General features: G+C 35.6%; 1 protein-coding gene across 1 annotated transcript; it reads left to right on the top strand.

The window, feature by feature from the left end:
• Positions 1-472: 472 nt before the first annotated feature.
• LOC141444955 (tetraspanin-2A-like) lies at positions 473-19,284 on the top strand. The gene is made up of 5 exons (XM_074110741.1): positions 473-675; positions 14,087-14,284; positions 16,133-16,309; positions 17,840-18,025; positions 18,985-19,284. Exons 1-5 carry the CDS (start codon positions 571-573, stop codon positions 19,063-19,065), a joined length of 747 nt encoding a protein of 248 aa, XP_073966842.1. The 5' UTR covers positions 473-570; the 3' UTR covers positions 19,066-19,284.

Here is a 19,284-nt window from a genome sequence, read left to right on the forward strand (position 1 = left end):
TTATATAGATAGATACATACTTAAATACATATTAAACACCCAAGACCCGAGAACAAACATTCGTATTTTTCATACAAATATCTGCCCCGACACGGGAATCGAACCCGGGACCTCAAGCTTCGTAGTCAGGTTCTCTAACCACTAGGCCATCTGGTCGTCTCATAGATTACATAGATTCTTCTTTTTGTGGGACGAATACCTATTTACTACTCGTATTATCTAACCTATTACGTCCCACAGCGAATGCCACTATAAATATAAATCCAATACCGACGCTTCTCTTGACATTTTCTAAGCTGGGAAATCTCTAAGGACATCCCCACAGACTTAGACTGCATACAAAATTCACCTGCCTAGTGTGAGCAACGGCAATAATAAACTAGGTGTGGCAATTCGTTCCATCCTTATCTTTTCGTTTTTTTATCAGAGCAAACACAGATAACCTACCTAATGTGTAGGCCATTATCTTACAGATAACAATGGCAGCCAGTTACATTTCGATCGAGTTCGCGAATAGACAACAGTATTATTTCTATTAACGAAAAAAGTGCTGTGAAGTGAAAAAGTGCAATGGCGGTTGGTAGAGGCGAAGGAAAAGGACCGGGAGTGGGAAAACTCGAATCCCAAATCTACTGCATCAAATATACGCTGTTTTGCTTCAATGTCGTACTATGGGTATGTACCGAGCTCTCTCCAGTCGGACCTCATTTTACTTTTATTTCAAGTGTTTACTTTGAATTACGTGCAGAATTGAACGGCGGTGCTACTGCATGTTAAGGTTTAAGTCGAAGCTATTTGCGCTATCGTCCGTTTAGGTTTTATCAGTTCGATTTTTGAATCGAACCTTACTACACGCGTCGTAAAGTTGAAATTATGTTACTCCTTGATTATGAGTAGGGATAACTTAACTTAATTTTATCGGTATTTGAGTTAATACTATGCTATTGTCTATGAATAGGTATTACAGAGTGAAGACGCAATAAAGTGTTCTATGTAGTGACTCATGGTAAATCATTTATGCACTTGGTCTTGATTACTATGAAATGTTATTTCTGTGGCTAGTTCATTTAATTACTAAACTGAAATTAAACGGTGGTGCACTACCTACTATTATGATGTAGACATATTATAAATTTCTTCTTGTTACATCAAAACAATTTATGATACGACATTCAAAAGTTTTGTTCACGAATGTTCATCACCTGCATATTATACAGTATAGCCAGAATGTTAATTTCGCTCGGGGCTCGTCGGTTTTCTTCGGTTTCCTGAAGATTCAAAAGAGATAGAAAAATAAACAATCTTATTAATATAAGTGTAGCTTATGTATGTAATGGAATTAGGCTTCACTTATTAAATCTACTTCTGCATGACATTAATTCAAAATAAGAATAAGATATATTATGTAAGCAAATATCTTTAAGAAGCCTAGTAATATTTGAATATGAGCAACCTCATAAAGCATTCACACCAAGTCATTATACCAGCCAAAGTAGCAAAGAAAGATAATATAGAAAAACAACTCGCAGAATATTAAACATGAAACGGAATACATCAACAAGCGTGTACCTCGATACGTTCGGAGAACGTTATCTCGAGATAAGCCCATTGTCCCCTTTCCTAGTAAGCTGCCGTCATACCTGATTCATAAAAACCCAATCAAGTGAATATACATCCGTTACTTGTAATCTCCTTAGTTCCGGATTCTTTAAATCCCATCTTTTCAGAACAAGATTTTGAAGCCGATTTCGAAAACCAAACATTATACCTCTATGTGTTATTCGTATGTAGAGTACTTAGAATCTCAAACATAACTCAGTTTGAAATTAATTTGAAATGCAAGTGAATTAGAAGAAAATTACAATACAATACAATAAACTCTTCGCTTTGCTTCGTTTTAACAGCTTTTGGTCAAAAGTTTAATTCAAACTGTAGTTTTGTGGCAATACATATTCTTATGTATCTTCACAGATATGCATTAAAAATCAACCTCAACAACTCCCATTAGCACGTATATAATGAAATTGTAATAGGTACATAATTTGAAGATTACCGGTATTCTGAAAATTGAGAATATCCTTTGTAATTCTCTGAATTGATAGGAATATTTTCAACCGGGTTAGAATCATGTACCAATCAGTTAGATTTTGACATATAATTGAATTCGTCTTATTTATGTTATTTACCGCTACAATTCCCTTAAATTAGAGCAATTTATAATTTGAAGACGCGTGAATCTTTAAGATCTTTTTTTAAGGAAACAGGTATCCTAACCCTGCCGTCGCTTTATGTTTTTGAAATAATCATGTATGTTAGGAAAAACACATGTGATTTTCCCACAAACGTCGATAATCCAAAGGCTACTAGAAACACAGGGAAGGTTAAAGTTCCATCTTACATACTGGCTAAAACCAAAAAGTCGTTTCTGGGAAATTGCATACGTTTTTATAATAAAATTCCCAAAAATATTACAAATGAAACGGATACAAAATTCAGATCTATTGTCAAGAAGACATTAATATTTAAGGCGTATTATAAAGATAATGATATATCATGGACATGGAAATTTGGAAATAATTCCGATCCGCATTAGCGATTCCTTCAAATAGCGAACCTACTGTGTTAAAAATAAAGTTGTGTTAAATACTTGTGATGTATAGATATCATTTAAAATATTGTAAATCTGTTTTAAAAAAATATATACCTCGTTGAGCTTCTTGCCGGACTCTTCTTCTCAGCAGAGGTTTTTCCGAACCGCTGGTAGATTTTTTTTGACATTCATAAGTGCTTGTTATAGCCTAAATTAAATAAAGATATTTTGACTTTGACTTTGACTTTGAACGCTGAGTTGCTGTAAAGATCATATAAAAACTATTTTATATGACAATAAATGGTAACAAATTAATTACAATTTATAATCCATAAGCAGCTACAATCACCATTGACACATAGCTATCATCAACATTATTTCATAGGAAACGCGTCTGCAAAACCGCGTCTTAAATAACAAGCATATTTATTTAATATGCCGTATCCACAGAATAGATAATAATACAAGTAGTATTACCTACTAAGTATATGTGAATCAAATTCTTTAAGTCGGATCAGACCCATTTTCAGTGGTGGGATCGACATGAAATTTGGTATACATATAAGTACAAAGGACAAGAAAGTTTTTACAAGTTTTTACCTGTAACTGAAAAACTCAGGGAGAGCAGACTATGATCCTATGAGACTACGGCCTTGTGATGTGACGGGATGAAAATTACTCCGTGAAAACGGTGCTCAACCATAAACACCAAGCAAAGAGCAAGGGGCAAAGCTCCGGCCTTATGGTGCTCCACTGTCAAGAGACCAGAAGACGCAAAACATCCCACCGTTGACAACCCAGGACAGACTGTCCTGGCGCAAACGCACAAGAAGGCCTGGCCCCAGAGATGAAGCTGGGAAGGGAGCAGGATGTTGATGATAGACAAGAAAGTTTAAAAAAAACTTTATTTTACAGATTCTTACTAATCTTTGCTTTAAACCCCAACGGCTTCAAAAGCCACATTACATGATAGGGCCGTGGTCATCACAAAACTTGTTAGTTCAGTTATTACTCAGTAGCGAGCGAAGTTGGCGGCAAACAGCGCACATTAGCTCCACGTGGCGGAGCAGTAAATCGCGGAGTTGTGGCCGCAACTTGGCTATACAGCGGTTATTAAGTAAATTCAATGGTACAAAACAAATATAATCATCAAAATTGAATTTGAACGTGTGATACACCACGTGCCCTTAACTGATACACCGTTCTCAAGTTAAATTTGTTGAGATAGTTTATGGACCTTTATCAGAAACCATGTTTAACTTATTATGTGCTAATATTATTTCGGGAAGTAATCAGAATTTAGTCACTAGTATGTACAATTTACAGAACTTATTATTAAAATTGTTGGTTACTAACGGCGGGCCAACTTATAATTATATTTAAGGAAAGTGGAAAATGGAATGTCCTCAGAAGATTATTAGGACGAACGCTTGATTTATCAATATTGTACGTAAATGAAATACCTTGCCCTTATGAAAAGAAATAAAGTTTGATAAAATACTACAAGATTTAATTTTGATTTTAAAAATGACGTTTTCTTTTAATATTTCCTAGTAGCGTATAGCAAGCAAGGGACTATTAAATATAAAAGTGTTGTTATTTGGGCAAGCAAAACTGTATAATTCCACTCAAGAAACATACCATTTATGCCTCATTTCTTTCATCATCATCATCCCAGCCTATATACGTCCCACTGCAGGGCACAGGCCTCCCCTCAGAATGAGAGGGCTTGGACAGTAGTTCCCACGCGGGCCCAGTGCGGATTGGGAACTTCACACACACCATTGAATTGCTTCGCAGGTTTGTGCAGGTTTCCTCACGATGTTTTCCTTCACCGTAAAGCTCGTGGTAAATTTCAAATGTAATTCCGCACATGAATTTCGAAAAACTCAGAGGTGCGAGCCGGGGTTTGAACCCACGATCCTCTGCTTGAGAGGCCATAGGTCAAACCACTCGACCACCACGGCTTCTCATTTCTTTGAATTCAATTAATTTCTTTAGTAAATCTCTGTACCGGGGCAATATTTAGTTAATCGAGATCTACTGGTTCCAAGCAAAACAAATTTAACTCTTCATTTAACTACGTAAATAGTCATGTCTAATGGATTGTGAATCGACACGATGCAAGGAGGCTACTACAAAATTCGAAAATAGAAGTTCGTATCATATCATCCCTCTCACTCTCGTATTAAATAATACAAGCGTCAGCGGGACGGCAAGATACAAAGCTCGAATTTTGCACTTCATAGTATAGGGCCTTGCGCCAAAAACGTTTAGAAGGATTTCAAGAGCCGTTCAAACCACACCTGAGTTCGCTAGATGCTGGGGCAAATGAGAAATAATTGTCAGGAGTTATTGCTGCGGACTCGGTTTCGTTAATTGAGTTTTGGATTTAAGCCAAGACGAACGCTGACTTAATTGAAGTGACAATCAGAGATCTCGAGCGATGCTAACGATTGCAATCGAAAACAAACGAGGTACTAAAGTTCGGGCGCACTTGCCTACTAACAGAATGAAGAATTTTGAATTTACCGACTTGAACAAAACACCGGCCACTATGCAAGACGTAAATGCATCGAAGGTTTCATACAAAGGTCATAGTCAGGTTTCCATAATAAGTCGGCCCTTACATCAAATGGGCTTGAGTTTTTTTTTGTGAGTACCTCTTATAGTGAAGAATATTTATGCTGAGTATGAACATCCTACTTGTGACAGTTTTTGACTTATGATTTTATTCAAGATTTATTTTAATGTATTTTATTTCAAGATGTACTTATTCATGCGATTTGCTTCAAATTTTGAAATTATGTTCTTTAGATTTGCATCGCTTCCCAAAAAACTGATACTAGTTATCATACGAGTATACATAAAAAATTAAAAAACAACCAAAGAAAAAATACACATTTTTTAAGTGGTTGTGACGTAGTGACACCTCTAGATTTTTTTCTCATAATAGACCATAAAATTGGCCCAATACTTGCCCAAATCGAGCCCCAATCCCAATCAGGCCTCAATCGAGTCTCCCAACGTGTGGGCCTCAAAATAAACAGGGACAAGACGAAGATCATGTCAAATGTCCATGTGGTGCCTACCCCTGTTTTGGTTGAGAAATCGGTTCTTGAAGTTGTTGACGCGTATGTATACCTAAGACAAACCGTCCAATTAGGTAATTCCAACTTCGAGAAGGAGGTCAATCGTCGAATCCAACTGTAATGTCTTCTCATCCAAAATTCCTCAGTGCCTTAAGAAAGTCGAAGAGAGAAAGACGAAAGTCTTTAACCAATGTGTGTTGCCAGTGGTGACATGTGGATCCGAGACGTGTTGCTTCACTATAGGCCTTATAAATAGGCTTGGGGTTTCTCTATGGGATCGAATCAGAAATGAGGAACGTAGAAGAACAAGGGTCACCGATATAGCTAAGCGAATTAGCTCGTTGAAGTGGCAATAGGCAGGCCATATAGCACGGAGAACAGATGGCCGTTGGGGCCGAAAAGTTCTCGAGTGGAGACCGCGGAGTGACAAGCGCAGCGTAGGATGTCCACCAACGAGATCGACGGATGACCTGGTTAAAGCCGCGGGTTGACGGTGGAAGCAGGCTGCTAAGCGACTGGAGGTCTATGGGGGAGGCCTAGGTCCAACAGTGGACGTCCTACGGCTAAAATGATGATGATGACTTGCCCACATATCAAAATTTTCCACTTCCTATCAAAAATGTTCATACTAATATAAATATTTTTCTCTATAAGAGGTACGAGTACTCACAAATAAAAACGCAAGCCCATTTGATGTAAGCAACTTACTATAGAAACCCGACTAACGGCCTTTGTAGGTGAATACCCAGTGTTGGCAGAGTTCTCATCCTAAGTCAAATTTACGCAGTGTGAGTCCATTTTAGATTGGTTCCTGACACAGACGATTACGATTTTCAAACTTGTCTTTTTGAATACTTAATAGTACAGCTACGAATTTCAAGATTCTAGGACAATTGAAAGTGCCCTACAGGTTTTGATTCCCCGGCAATTTGTATAGAAATACATTTTTTATAATGACTGTACCGGTGTCCCACATGGTTGGCTGTTTTCCTTGTCACGCAAAAAAGTTCTACTTTAAAACCCGTTGAAATACGAACGTACACAAATTACATTTTTACTTGGACTTTATGACGTGAAAAAATAATTTCACTGATCCGACTAGGTAGGTACTCAACTTAAAAGTTTATAGTTTTCTCTACGTAGCGCTCCTTTATTATTCAAACTTCTGAAAAGCTGTATAAATGGTGCGCAAAACTCAATTTACTTCAGAATATATGAGCATGAGAACAATATCATAATGAAAAAAAAATTGAGTAGTTAATCGTGTGATACCAACTGTAGTCACTTACAGAATAACTACCTATTTTTTTAGCGTTTGGCGGACACATTGCCTTGGGGTTTGACGGTAATTGCGTATTCATTATCTCAATGCATCTGAATACACATTTATCATCTCAGATATCAAATAGCACCTAAAGTAAAGGACCTTAGAGCAGTGAAAATAAGATGCTGAACTCTCAAATCCCAGTTTATTCGCTGACTCTCAGCTCACCGTGGCGTCTCATTCCATTTGCGAAATTTATTTTTCCGCAATCTTCCCCGTAAACGCTGTAACGTTAAGTCGAGGGGCAGACCCGTAAAGAAGTCAGTTCTACCCATATGATTGCAATTTATATAAAATTGCCTTCGCACGGATTTATTTTCTATTCCGTGTTTGGAATCACGGCGATTTAGCATTCACTAAACTCAAATCGGCTCGTCCTCACGCACCTTGTGTTGAAATGCTATTCGTGTTAAGGGAATTGTTTTAGGACTTAAAATATAGGGACGAATCCGTTCATCCCGGGAAGCGTGGAATAGAGAAAACCTACCATATAAGATATTCAAATCCCTTAAGTGCACGTTGTGGTTGAATTGCGGGAAAAACTCCCATTTTGAAACGTTGTAAAACTCTTTATTATTCCAGCTTCGCAGGTGTCTCGGAGGAGATACAACGGGAAGCGGGCCTGACGGCTGTTACCGGGGAAACCGGGACACTGCGACAGAAATAATAGTTTTTTGCCACTCAAAACGTTTCAGCTCAATGTAGCTAAAGCGAGGAAAGAGAAATGTGTTACAGTTATATCAACCACATTTATGTACAACAGATTAATTTCATAAAAACATTTGAATTTAAGGTTGTTATTTATGAATAACAAAGGCGAGGACTGTCCGTAGTGAGCAGGGCTCGAGCGCTTATCAGCACACCTACTCAGCATATTGGGCACATTGTAATCATGTTATGATGTCATATTCGTACCTTCCTCGCAGCGGCTCTTGCATGGCAAACGAGCGCGGTGCGAGTTTTTACGATGCTATAAATTTTTGAACATCCAAAAAAAGTAAATAAAAGTCCGCCTTTTGGCTCCGAAAAGGGGCAAACGTAGTTACAACGAGACGCCCAGACGCGATTTCAAATGTGCTTTTTATGATATATATATATAATATACAAACTGCTCGTTTACGTATATATATATATATATATATATATATATATATTGGGATTGGAAGCGTGATTGGAACGTAAGGAAATGTGTGAGAGAGATGAATTAAAGAGCGAGAAAGGGAGATCGGTAGATGGGTGTGCACGCGCCAAAGTGAATAAAAATCGATTTATCGAGCATCCGAGGTTTATTTGTGCATTCCCGGTCCTACATATAATACAAACTGCTCGTTTACGCTTTCTTTCTTATCAAATACAATAATTTCGTGTCATGAAACCGACGAAATCGTTTCTGAGAGCCGACCTGAAAGCGAGTTCTGTGAACTTATACAATTTTTCACGTGAACCGAAAATTTCATTTCCTTTTTCGGAATAGGTATTATGAAAGATTATTTCTGTCTTGTAACTATATTTCATTGCGAAGAAACTGACTAATCACTTTACGGGACTTTTATGTGAAAATTGATAGTATTCAATTAAAAAGTTTCTCAATGAACCATATCAATTGAGGGGCGAGCCTTCACTCACAGCGGCTCGTTTATCATCAAGCATGTACCAGCGGGTGTATTCGAGCATTAATGGCGGTACACGGTTCCCGAGCATTATATGATTTTTCCACAAACCGTACAAACGTACAAGTCAACTTTCCGCATCATTTGGCGGGCCCTAATGGATTGCGAACAGCGTTGTTGTCTCGGCGACGGCTTTTGTAGACAAAGTATAATAAAACGTAGATATGGCCAAGTTTTGTTTGTTCGTTTTGTGAATATTCATCTCCGAATCCGTTGGTGTCGTAAACGTGATTTCATCTTATGGTTTTGTTTTCGTAAGCAAGCTTTTCGAATAAGATTATGGCTCTCACTTACTTACCGATGCCTATTGGTCTTGAGAACTGTAAATTGAATCAGCACTCGCAATTTCTTCATGTTTTCAAAGCTTATTTTGTTTGCATCACTTAACTTTAGGTAGGCTCAGTTGAATTCGCCGAAATACAGATTTATGATTTAATTACTAACTTGGAAAGGCGTCTCATCAGAGTTTCCAAAGCGCAAATAATTACTGAAATAAATACAGTCTCCAGCCGTGAGACTATAAATAAGTACTACAGGAGTAAATACAGTAAGAATAAATTAGGCTCTGGTGCCTCTGGTATCTCATCAATTATGAAGTACCTACTATTGATTTTATGTTGATTTTGAACCAAACAAATAAAGTATGACTAGTAATTGACGTCGTTGCTACTCGTACTGGACTCGAGATTGTACAGTCAAGTGCAAAAATAAGTATCTATTCGAACCACTCAAAAATATGTTACTACGGTCTTATTGCGTCGAAATAAGACACACACTTGACTGTACATATACAAAACGTATCTATCACGAGTACTGCCTTTTCGCAACGTAACGTTTGGCAACCTGTTTCATTTAGCAACTTTTCTTTTATATATTTCATGATTTATTTCAGGGCCATCGTGTAGAACCCTTTAGGTTAGGTTAGGTTAGTTTTATTAAAATCCTGAAATCTTTACAGTTTCAAAAATATTAAACAGTTGGGAAATGAAAAGTTGCGAAATGAAACAGGTTGCCAAACGTTATTCGCCGAAACATTAGTAAACCATGTATCATTCTTACTAATTATTATAAATGCGAAAGTGAGTTTTTTTGTTTGTTCCGCCCCAAATACTAAACCGATTGCCATAAAATCTAGTATAAATCGTATTACAAGACTAGAATATAATAACATATATTTATAATATTTTTTATTGTTTCCTAATTTTATAATAATTAAATGATAATTGAGTTTATAATTTATAAATTGTATTGATGATGTATATTGTTATGGAATTTGGATTTCGGATTAATATGTAGGGAGGTTAATAAATTTCTCGATATTAAATTTTAATTCCTGGAGGTAACAATTTAATTTAAGTACATTAATATTATTGTTTTAAATAAACAAATATTTCTATGCCTAACGGCAAAATATAAAGAATCCGTTAAATCTATAAAATCTCTGTGACTTAACAAATAAATCATTCATTAATTCATTCATAGTAAAGTTAAAAGTTTCGGCTTCACATCCTTATTTGTTTGTTTTTGTATTCTTTATCATTTTGTAAATGTGTTTTTCTTCTTTGTCATGATGTATTGGTTGAATAAATGTAATTCTATTCTAAGCATATTCTATTCTATTCTATTAATAGCTTTTATTCAGAAAAAAATAGTTGTTCCCGAGGACGCACAATAAACTTTTTCTTAAGTCGCAGGCAATAATAGGTTTAGTTAATAATAAAACGTTACTAAGGTAATCAAGTTAAAGAAACTAAAAAACCATTACATATAAAAGATATCTTAACAGCCAATGACAGAATGAAACAAAGAGATAACTTAATTTTTTCCGCACAGTATCTAGTTCGCAAATGACATGTAAAAGTTGGAGACAATTCACGTGGCATAACAGCCAGTAACTCGTCAGCGAGATACATCAAGACAAATTTGTTTATGACTTTGTTGTTACCAATTTACCTATTTTCTCGACTCGAGTGTTTCCCTGGAGCCCAGGGAAACAAAAGTCTATTACGAAGAATGAACTGACACAAAGGTTAAATATTGCGAAACTTGCCGATATAAAATGTTCCGCCATTCGTCAGTCTGTACTAGCCACAAAAGTTTATTTGGAGTTTCAGACAGCAGCAATTTTTATTTTTAATAATGCACACAGTCTTTCAACGCTGGGAAGTTTGTCTGCTATGGAGTCATATTTAGTTTGCAGATTATAACTTCTTTCTATTAAAACTTGCTACCGTGTGGAGATCCCTGGTGATTCTTATACATCCATAGCTTGGATTGGATTCGCACATTTCCTTACTTTTTTTGCTTACTAATTTGATCTATTTCTTAATGCATTAAAGAACATTTTACACATTGTACACTTTTTTGTCTATGAAAACTTCAATCGCTACTTATTACCATCCAAAAGATAGGTATTTAAATGGTCACTTGTGTTTTTCTTTATCTAATGCTTTACCTCTCGGCGTGAGAAGCAAACAAATAGAATAGGTTTTATTTTCCAAAATTGACATCCCCCTGAATTCGTAAGTATATCTGAGCAACAAAACAATCTGAAGGAACTCATTTCACTTTTACCTTCAGCGATGTATCAGCAAGGCAAAAACAAGGTTATTACACAGTTCTATATTGCTACAGTAGCGAAACGAGGTAATATTGAAAAGCTGAATATGTAAAATGATATTGTAACGGATAACTCACGCCTTAAATCGACAGCCCGAAGCATGTTGAGCTAAACTCGATTTAATACGTGAGTTATCCGTTACAATACAATTTTATATGAGTGAGCTTCACGGTAGTTTCATGTTCAAGCTAAATATGATTGGGAACTAAATTTTCTGTCACTTAAATTTAGATTTGTCACTAAACTGCGATATCCTAATTATTATATCTATCCCTAAGAAATATATTAGTCATCAGATTAATGTAAACCTGTATCCTAAATTATAGTTTGATCATCAAAATTCGATCATCAAAATAATAGATCTGTCACCTAATAAATAGATCAGTTCCTTAATTCGATGCTTCTACCTATTCTACTAAGGCAGGTCTGTTTAGGTACGACGACGAGCGAAGCGAGGAGGAGTGTTAGGTAGAACTGCGACCCTCAGTGCGCGAGCCAAGCGAGCGAAGCGAGCGTGCCGCGGCAGCGGCCGGCGAAGTGCCAGAACCGAACATTTTTTGCTAATACTTGTATGATGAATATAAATGTTTGTAGTAGGTACTTGAGCGTTGGATGTTTGTATGTATTTAAGTATATATATATGTATGTATGTCTACCCGTTGTTTAGCACCCATAGAACAAACTTTGCTTAGTTTGGGGCTGGGTAAATTGGTGTAGTTTGTGAGAAGATATAATTATTATTATTTCATTCATTGTACCTATATCGTTATCGTCAAATTTCAGTTCAATTATTTGATGATCAAATTATTTTCCAGTGATTATAATTAATTTTTAAGAAGCCATTTCTATATTATTTGGTGATTCAGTTTTAGTGACACATCTATTATTTTGGAACCCAATATAATTATTTGATGATCAATATTATTTCCGAGTTATTTTTAAATAATATTTAGTAAACCGTTTTCATATTATTTGGTGATTCAATTTAGGTGACAGAACTACTATTTGAGGAACAAGTATTATTTATTATGTCGCCGAGAACGCATTTATTAGGTGATCAATAAAATCATACCCAATATGATTTGGTTTTTCAGTACATTCATGTATAATTTTTTTTCTATAAAATTTTGATCTTGCTTTCAAGCTAAATATTTTGTTGTTTTGTTTTTACTTGTAACTTTTACTAGTAGAATTAAAATTGATTAACACTGAGTTAATTATTAGTATTGTATTTTTAATTCACATAATCACTTATTGCTAATGTTACATTATTGCTAATGTCTCTTTAATAACTATTTATTTAAAACATCTATATATTTGTTAAATAGCAGCAATCATTTTAGGACTTTCCATTTAAAATGATAAATCGATAGCGGCAGATCAATTTTTCTGAGTTTTTGGTCACTGTTTTGACAGTTTCACTGCAACATCCTTAGTTTGTAAATAAATAAATACTTAAATAAATTCAGACATAGCAATTTTTTATGTAATTTATACTCTTGGAAAACAACTGTATCATGATTATCAAAACGAAATACATGGGTCACTTATCTTAATATTAATAGCTGAGTTACGCGTGACATGTTTCAAACTCATTTGTGGTTTCTTGCATAGGAAAGCTCGACCGGAGAACACCAACCGTCAACTGCGCGCCAGCGCTATTACAGCTTAACTACTAATTATGTTTGTGTTTCAAGGTAGTTTTAGTTCAAAAATGTAATCCTAATTTTTATTATGACTCGTCTACATAAATTAAAACGACGAGATCACCTAGGGTTCCGTGGATGACTGGATCTGTTATACCACCGAATAAAAGTCGGCACACTCACGGCATTAATGAGATTATAAAACTTTTAGCCCCCGACATCACTATTGTTCGTGTTTTATCTTAGGCCTAGTTTTATTGCTTTTAGGGTCCGGCGCGTTTATGTAAGTTATGTACATGCGTTATGTTTTTAAGCGCGGTCAAATTTGTTTTCATCTTACCGTTTTCTTTGTTTTGTTGATGATGAACAATATTATATAGTGTTCAAGTGTAATTTTTATTCAGTGTAAACGTGTGTGTTGTTTGCCAAAAATAATAAGACAGTCTGACCAGTTGAAATTAAAAAAAAAAATGTTATATTTAACTTTTTACTCTAACAATATTATTCAGTTCAAGAATATTTAAATGGAAGGTGGCAAAGTTATATTATTATGTACATAAATAAATATCAATAACAAAACATGCGTGACATTTATTGAATGCCTATATATTTTGTATGCCTCCTAGTACAACATAGTGACACTATAATGTATTATACTGATTATACTCGTAAGATCAAATACATGTTTCGATAAATAAAATTATTGATTGATTGACTTTGCAATATTGTTTTATAAACAATTAGGTATTTAATTATTCATTATTAATAGTAGTTTACCGCACAAACGGAATTGCCTTTAACGCATTGTAAAATGCGCTCGGCGGGGCCTATGGGGTCGTAAATGTCTAACGCATTCGGAATCACAATTACTTTCACTACTTCTTTCTGTTAAACGTTATAGGATGATGATAGAAAGAAATGGGTAATGCAATTATGAGCATTCGTACCTTAGGTTATGGCCTCTGGTTGGTAAGAATCGTACACTAAATAGCTTATTAGGGTTATTTAAAAAAAAAGTCTAGTCACAGACATTTAGGCTGCTATCAGACCATTAATTGTGGCCATATCCTTGGGGATCCCGTAGAAGATAGTTTTCCGACTGACTATGTTGAATTTGAGTGTCATTTTTGCTTTTTATTTTCAGTTATTCGGCATTTCCATCTTCGCACTTTGCCTCTGGATCTGCATAGAGCCAGGGTTCAACGAATGGATGCGGGTTTTGGAACTACAGAAGTACTTCATAGGCATTTACATCATCCTCATCGGGTCTCTGGTCATCATGGTTGTAGCCTTTCTTGGTTGCGGCGCCGCGCTTATGGAAAACGTCATGTTGTTGTATGCGGTAAGAAGCAACGCAAGCACACTATAAATATTCTTTATTGAGTGCCACAAATCGATAGATAAAGTGAAATATAAAAATAATCAAAGTAGACGTAAGGAAAATTCAATATATAATTTTAATTTGACTTATTTTTAATTAAATGTGAAACGCTACCTTCACAGTTTTGTAAGATAAAAGCAAAATGTTACATTAGTTATTGGCTATTTATTGATTTTTAAGTACTTAAAAATATATTTATATACCGTTAATTGCGTATTAATGCGTATTAATCTGGTTTTGGAGTTCGGAAATAAAAAATAAAGCATTTTTATTAGGATTGTTTCTTGGGATTGCCAATTCATAATGGTGTAACCCAAGTGCCTCATTTTACACACTAAATAAATTAGGCGTGAAGAAGTATGTGTTTACATTAATTTCGTATATAATAGATGTAGATTATTAGGTCTATCTGTTATCTAGTACCCAAAACAAAAGCCTTCTTTATTTTAACTTAAGGCTAGTAAAGTTTAGCAGTACCTACCTATAGTTTCTTTCTTATATGAAAATTGGTTTTATCGTGTGTACATAAATATGCAATGTATTTACAATAATTCTGAAGGGTATGCAAGTGTGTGACTGAAACAAAACACTTTCTTTTTCAAATTATAAATTTGAAAAAAAACAGGTCCCTCTAGTAACATCGGTGTACAATCTTGGTCTGTTTTTCTTTGTTTATAATTTGAACATTCAGAGCAAGGGTATTTTTATATAGTTGATAATAATATCAACATTCAAGAGGTAGCGAAAGCTGATAACATCCAAAGATGTACCTTTTTCAGTAAGGAATACTATTTGATTGTATGTATTGGCCGTACCTACGAGTATATAATTTAGTTGAAGTTAAATTTAATTAAGTTTAATTTAGTTGGAGCGAATAGCTATGTTGATACCACTAATTATTACTTTTTATGAGCTGTCAAAACACAATTCTCCTATAGAGTTTGAATGGAAATAGAAACTTATGACGTCACGTGTTCGCACACTCAATCAACTAACTATTTATTTGTTTTAAAGCAACAAAAAATCTAATTTTGCAGTTAATCGAAAATTAATCTGGCTTTCAGGGCTAAAATAAAGCGTTTTTTTTACTGGAGTCAGTCTTCGAATTATCTTTTAATGGTGTCAAAATCCCTATTAGCTCGTTGAAGTGGCAATAGGCAGGCCATATAGCACGCAGAACGGATGGTCGTAGGGGCCGAAAAATTCTCGAATGGAGACCACGGATCAGCAAGCGCAGCGTAGGACGTCCACCAGCGAGATGGACTTGGTTGGTGGATGACCTTGGTTAAGCCGCGGGTTACGGTGGATGCAAGCCGCTTCAAACCGAAACAACTGAAAGTCTATGGGAGAGGCATATGTCCAACAGTGGACGTCCTACGGTGGATGATGATGAATTCAGTTGAAGAATAAAATGTAGGATTTTAAGTGTCTGGATATATTTTGATACTAAATCCCTTTTAGAACTGTTCAATACAATTGTGGAACTGGTCTATACAATTGTGGCTCCTAAGATTCACTTTTTCTCAAAATATTCGTATTAACTTTTTATGTTCATACTATAGACAGAGAAGCATAAAGTAGGCACGATTTTTATGCCTAATCGTCACTTTTGTACGGCAGGGAAGCTTCTGTACTTGTACTATTACTTATTCTATGGTGATACCATCTGCAAATTTTTTGAATTTGCGGCGTTTTGCAGGTTCATCTTTCATTAGCCAGACTCTAATAAAAACTAACATCAACAAAAACCTTTGTTTAAAAAAAAGTACAAAAGTTTCTTTCGACTCTCAACGCGCCATTCTTTTTCAGTACATAGGATCGCAAATTGCTTCTTTCGTCTTCGGCCTGATCGGCTCGTGCGTTGTCCTGGACTTTTCCACTTACGACTCGGGCATTCAACCGCTGATCAGAGATGTCATCGTGCGACTCATGAACAATCCCCAGCATGAAGGCAGCAGGGAAATTCTGAGGATGGTACAAGAAGGGGTAAGTTAAGAAAGAAAAAAGTATTTTACAAGTAGGTACCTTCCTCAATTAACTACAGATAGTCGTTACAGATCACTCAGATTAAACCTGGAAAATAAAATCTGATTTTTAGCCAAATATATGCCTCTCGTGCTTTTAGCTCGGGTGACATTTCTATTCTTCTGTCGTGTGTACACGTTAAAATTGAAAATATATTTGACTTTAGTGTATGTAACTTGTATATATACTACTGTTTACATATTTTGTAAGGCAAATGTTATTTTTTTCTCCTAAAAACGGTTTTTTAAGTCGAAGAAGCTGAAGTTCGTTATTCTCCTTTATCAATTTCATAGCACATGTATGTTACCAAAACCTAAATATCAAATAAAGGGACATGATGGATGATACGTGGATTCGTTTTTCCGACTGTAAAATACATTCACTTTGCCAGCACAAACTCAAAGTTCTCTAGTTGTCATGAAGCTATGCTCTGTGTCAATCAATTCTCTATTCCGTTTACGTACAATTTTTCCCGTTCCCAATTTGACATTGCTCATATAAAAAAAGTAGCAAAATCGCACCGTGACAGCTAACGAAGCAAACAGCAAAACGCGTTTTGCGTACAACAGCCGAGTTGGAAAGTGCATAGAGGGGAATGACGTGCTGCTAACGTATGGTCGCCGGGACAGAGGGGCTACTACGAAACTCGAAAATCGAAGTTCGTATCGCACCATCCCTTTCACTCGTGTATTAAATGACATAAGCGTCAGCGGGATGGCAACATACGAAGTTCGAGTTTTTCACTTCGTAGTATAGGGCCAGATACGAACCGTACCTAATCAAATGGTCTGACTCCCGATTGACCGCGAACTATGTTCTTTGGAGGCAAACGCGATTGTATTCTACATGTTTGGAAGCATTATGCATGTAAAGAAGATTTTTATTTTTTTATTGTGATAATTAAACTTGATCGACTATGGATGAGCAACAGACTCCATGACTAACTTAACAGCGACGCGTTTTCATGCAGTAAATGAAAAATGTTCAATTGTTGTCTCCTTTCGTGTTAAGTATATGCAGTTTTGTCGCATTGTTATCATGACTTTTTTGACGATGTTTTATACTAATGTTATTTTATTATAGTAACCAAATCTTAAAAGTTGTCTTTTGAACATATTTTTGATGTTATAATCTTGTAGGTAACGTATAATAACAAATCTCGCAGTTAACTTTCAACAAAAAAAGTGTGTGTTAAAATAGTTTTTGCTTCATCAAAAACTATTTCGTCAAAATAATGTGTATCGATACAGAATCTCACAAACGAAGCACTTTCAATTATTCCTATGGGGGCTACGGACTCTCCTAAATCAAGCATAATGTCTGCAGCGACAATAAACTGTGTTTTTTCTTTTGACATGCTCCATTATACAGGAGGGGTCGTGAATCGGGAGGGCATTTCAGATGGGGTCACAAAAGGGACTTACGAACCTAACGTTGCAATTGACAGCTTAAGAGCTACAAATATGTTATTTCTTTGTCTAATGTTGACAGATTGGTTGCTGCGGTGCGGACGGTCCGATGGACTACATTAGCATGCGTAAACCCTTACCATCCGAATGCCGTGACTCTGTTACTGGCAATGCTTACTTCCATGGCTGCATCGATGAGCTAACATGGTACCTTGAAGGCAAGACTGGATGGTTGGCTGGCATTGTACTTGCTGCGTGTATGGTTGCGGTAAGTTTTTTTTATTGACACTTCAAAAGTACAAACGGTCATGCGATTTCTCTGGAGTTGCTCTTGCATAAGCAGATAATTAAACACAAACAAAATTTATCACCTCTTTCAGGAGCTAAATACACAGAATTTTCGTCACAGAACATCACACAGATTTTTTTTCGCATCTTTCACATAAACATTTGACGACCGGATGGCCAAGTGGTTAGTGAACCTGACTACGACGCTTGAGGTTCCGGGTTCGATTCCCGGCCGGGGCAGATATTTGTATGAATAATACGAATGATTCTTCTCGGGTCTTGGATGTTCACAATATGTATTTAAGTATGTATTTATCCATATAAGTATGTTTATCCATAGTACAAGCTTTGCTTAGTTTGGGACTAGGTCAATTGGTGTAAAGTGTCCCATGATATTTATTTATTTTATTTTCCACTCTTAAACTCACTCTTTGTCAGTACGCAACTGATGCCCCTCTTAAGCACTCAAGGTTGACTGGTAGAGATCCCTTAACGGAATAAGTCCGCATTTGTACAAGTATCTCAAATTGTAATTTAAATTGTATTTTATTTCTTTACTTTTGTCCAATAAAGAGTACATACACACATACATACATTGCAGAAAAAAATTAAGGGCTAACATTTGCTAAACATTTCCAAAAAAAATATTCTTGAAAAAAAAAACTGCCGAATTTATAACTCCCTCTTTTTTTAACTTGGTTAAAAACAATGACAGGCGTAAAAGATACCCATATTAAAATTAATTGTGTTGACTGTTTGTCTAAAAATTAGGGTAAATTTTTGTTCTTTATTTTGTGAATTACTTACTCAAATGAGGCTACCAAACTTTTATTAGTCATCGATTTACAAAATGGGAGTCCTTAATATTTCATTGAGGAACCACATTATATTTTCACACCACATTACATGGTCAGAGAAATAAACGAGATTATTTTTAAGGTGGTGAATGCTGTCATGTCATTGGTCCTGATCCAAGCCGTGAAGAAAGAAGAGGAAGAAGTTTCAGCATACAAGAATTAAAATAACGTATTTTATAACTTATTCTAATATATGTTTATCTAGTAAAAGTATCCATAATTAAACATTGGTATCGTTTTACATAGACGATGGGAAGATTCATGACAAAAAATAGAAGCCCAAATTATTTCACATCGCCTCTGTAAAACGATGAATTTAGAGTTTGTTTTTATAGCTTTATTAGCTTGTTAATTTTGAAGGGCTCTGATATTTCTGAGAATA

Source organism: Choristoneura fumiferana, chromosome 2 (assembly GCF_025370935.1).
Source record: "Choristoneura fumiferana chromosome 2, NRCan_CFum_1, whole genome shotgun sequence".
Lineage (NCBI taxonomy): Eukaryota > Metazoa > Arthropoda > Insecta > Lepidoptera > Tortricidae > Choristoneura > Choristoneura fumiferana.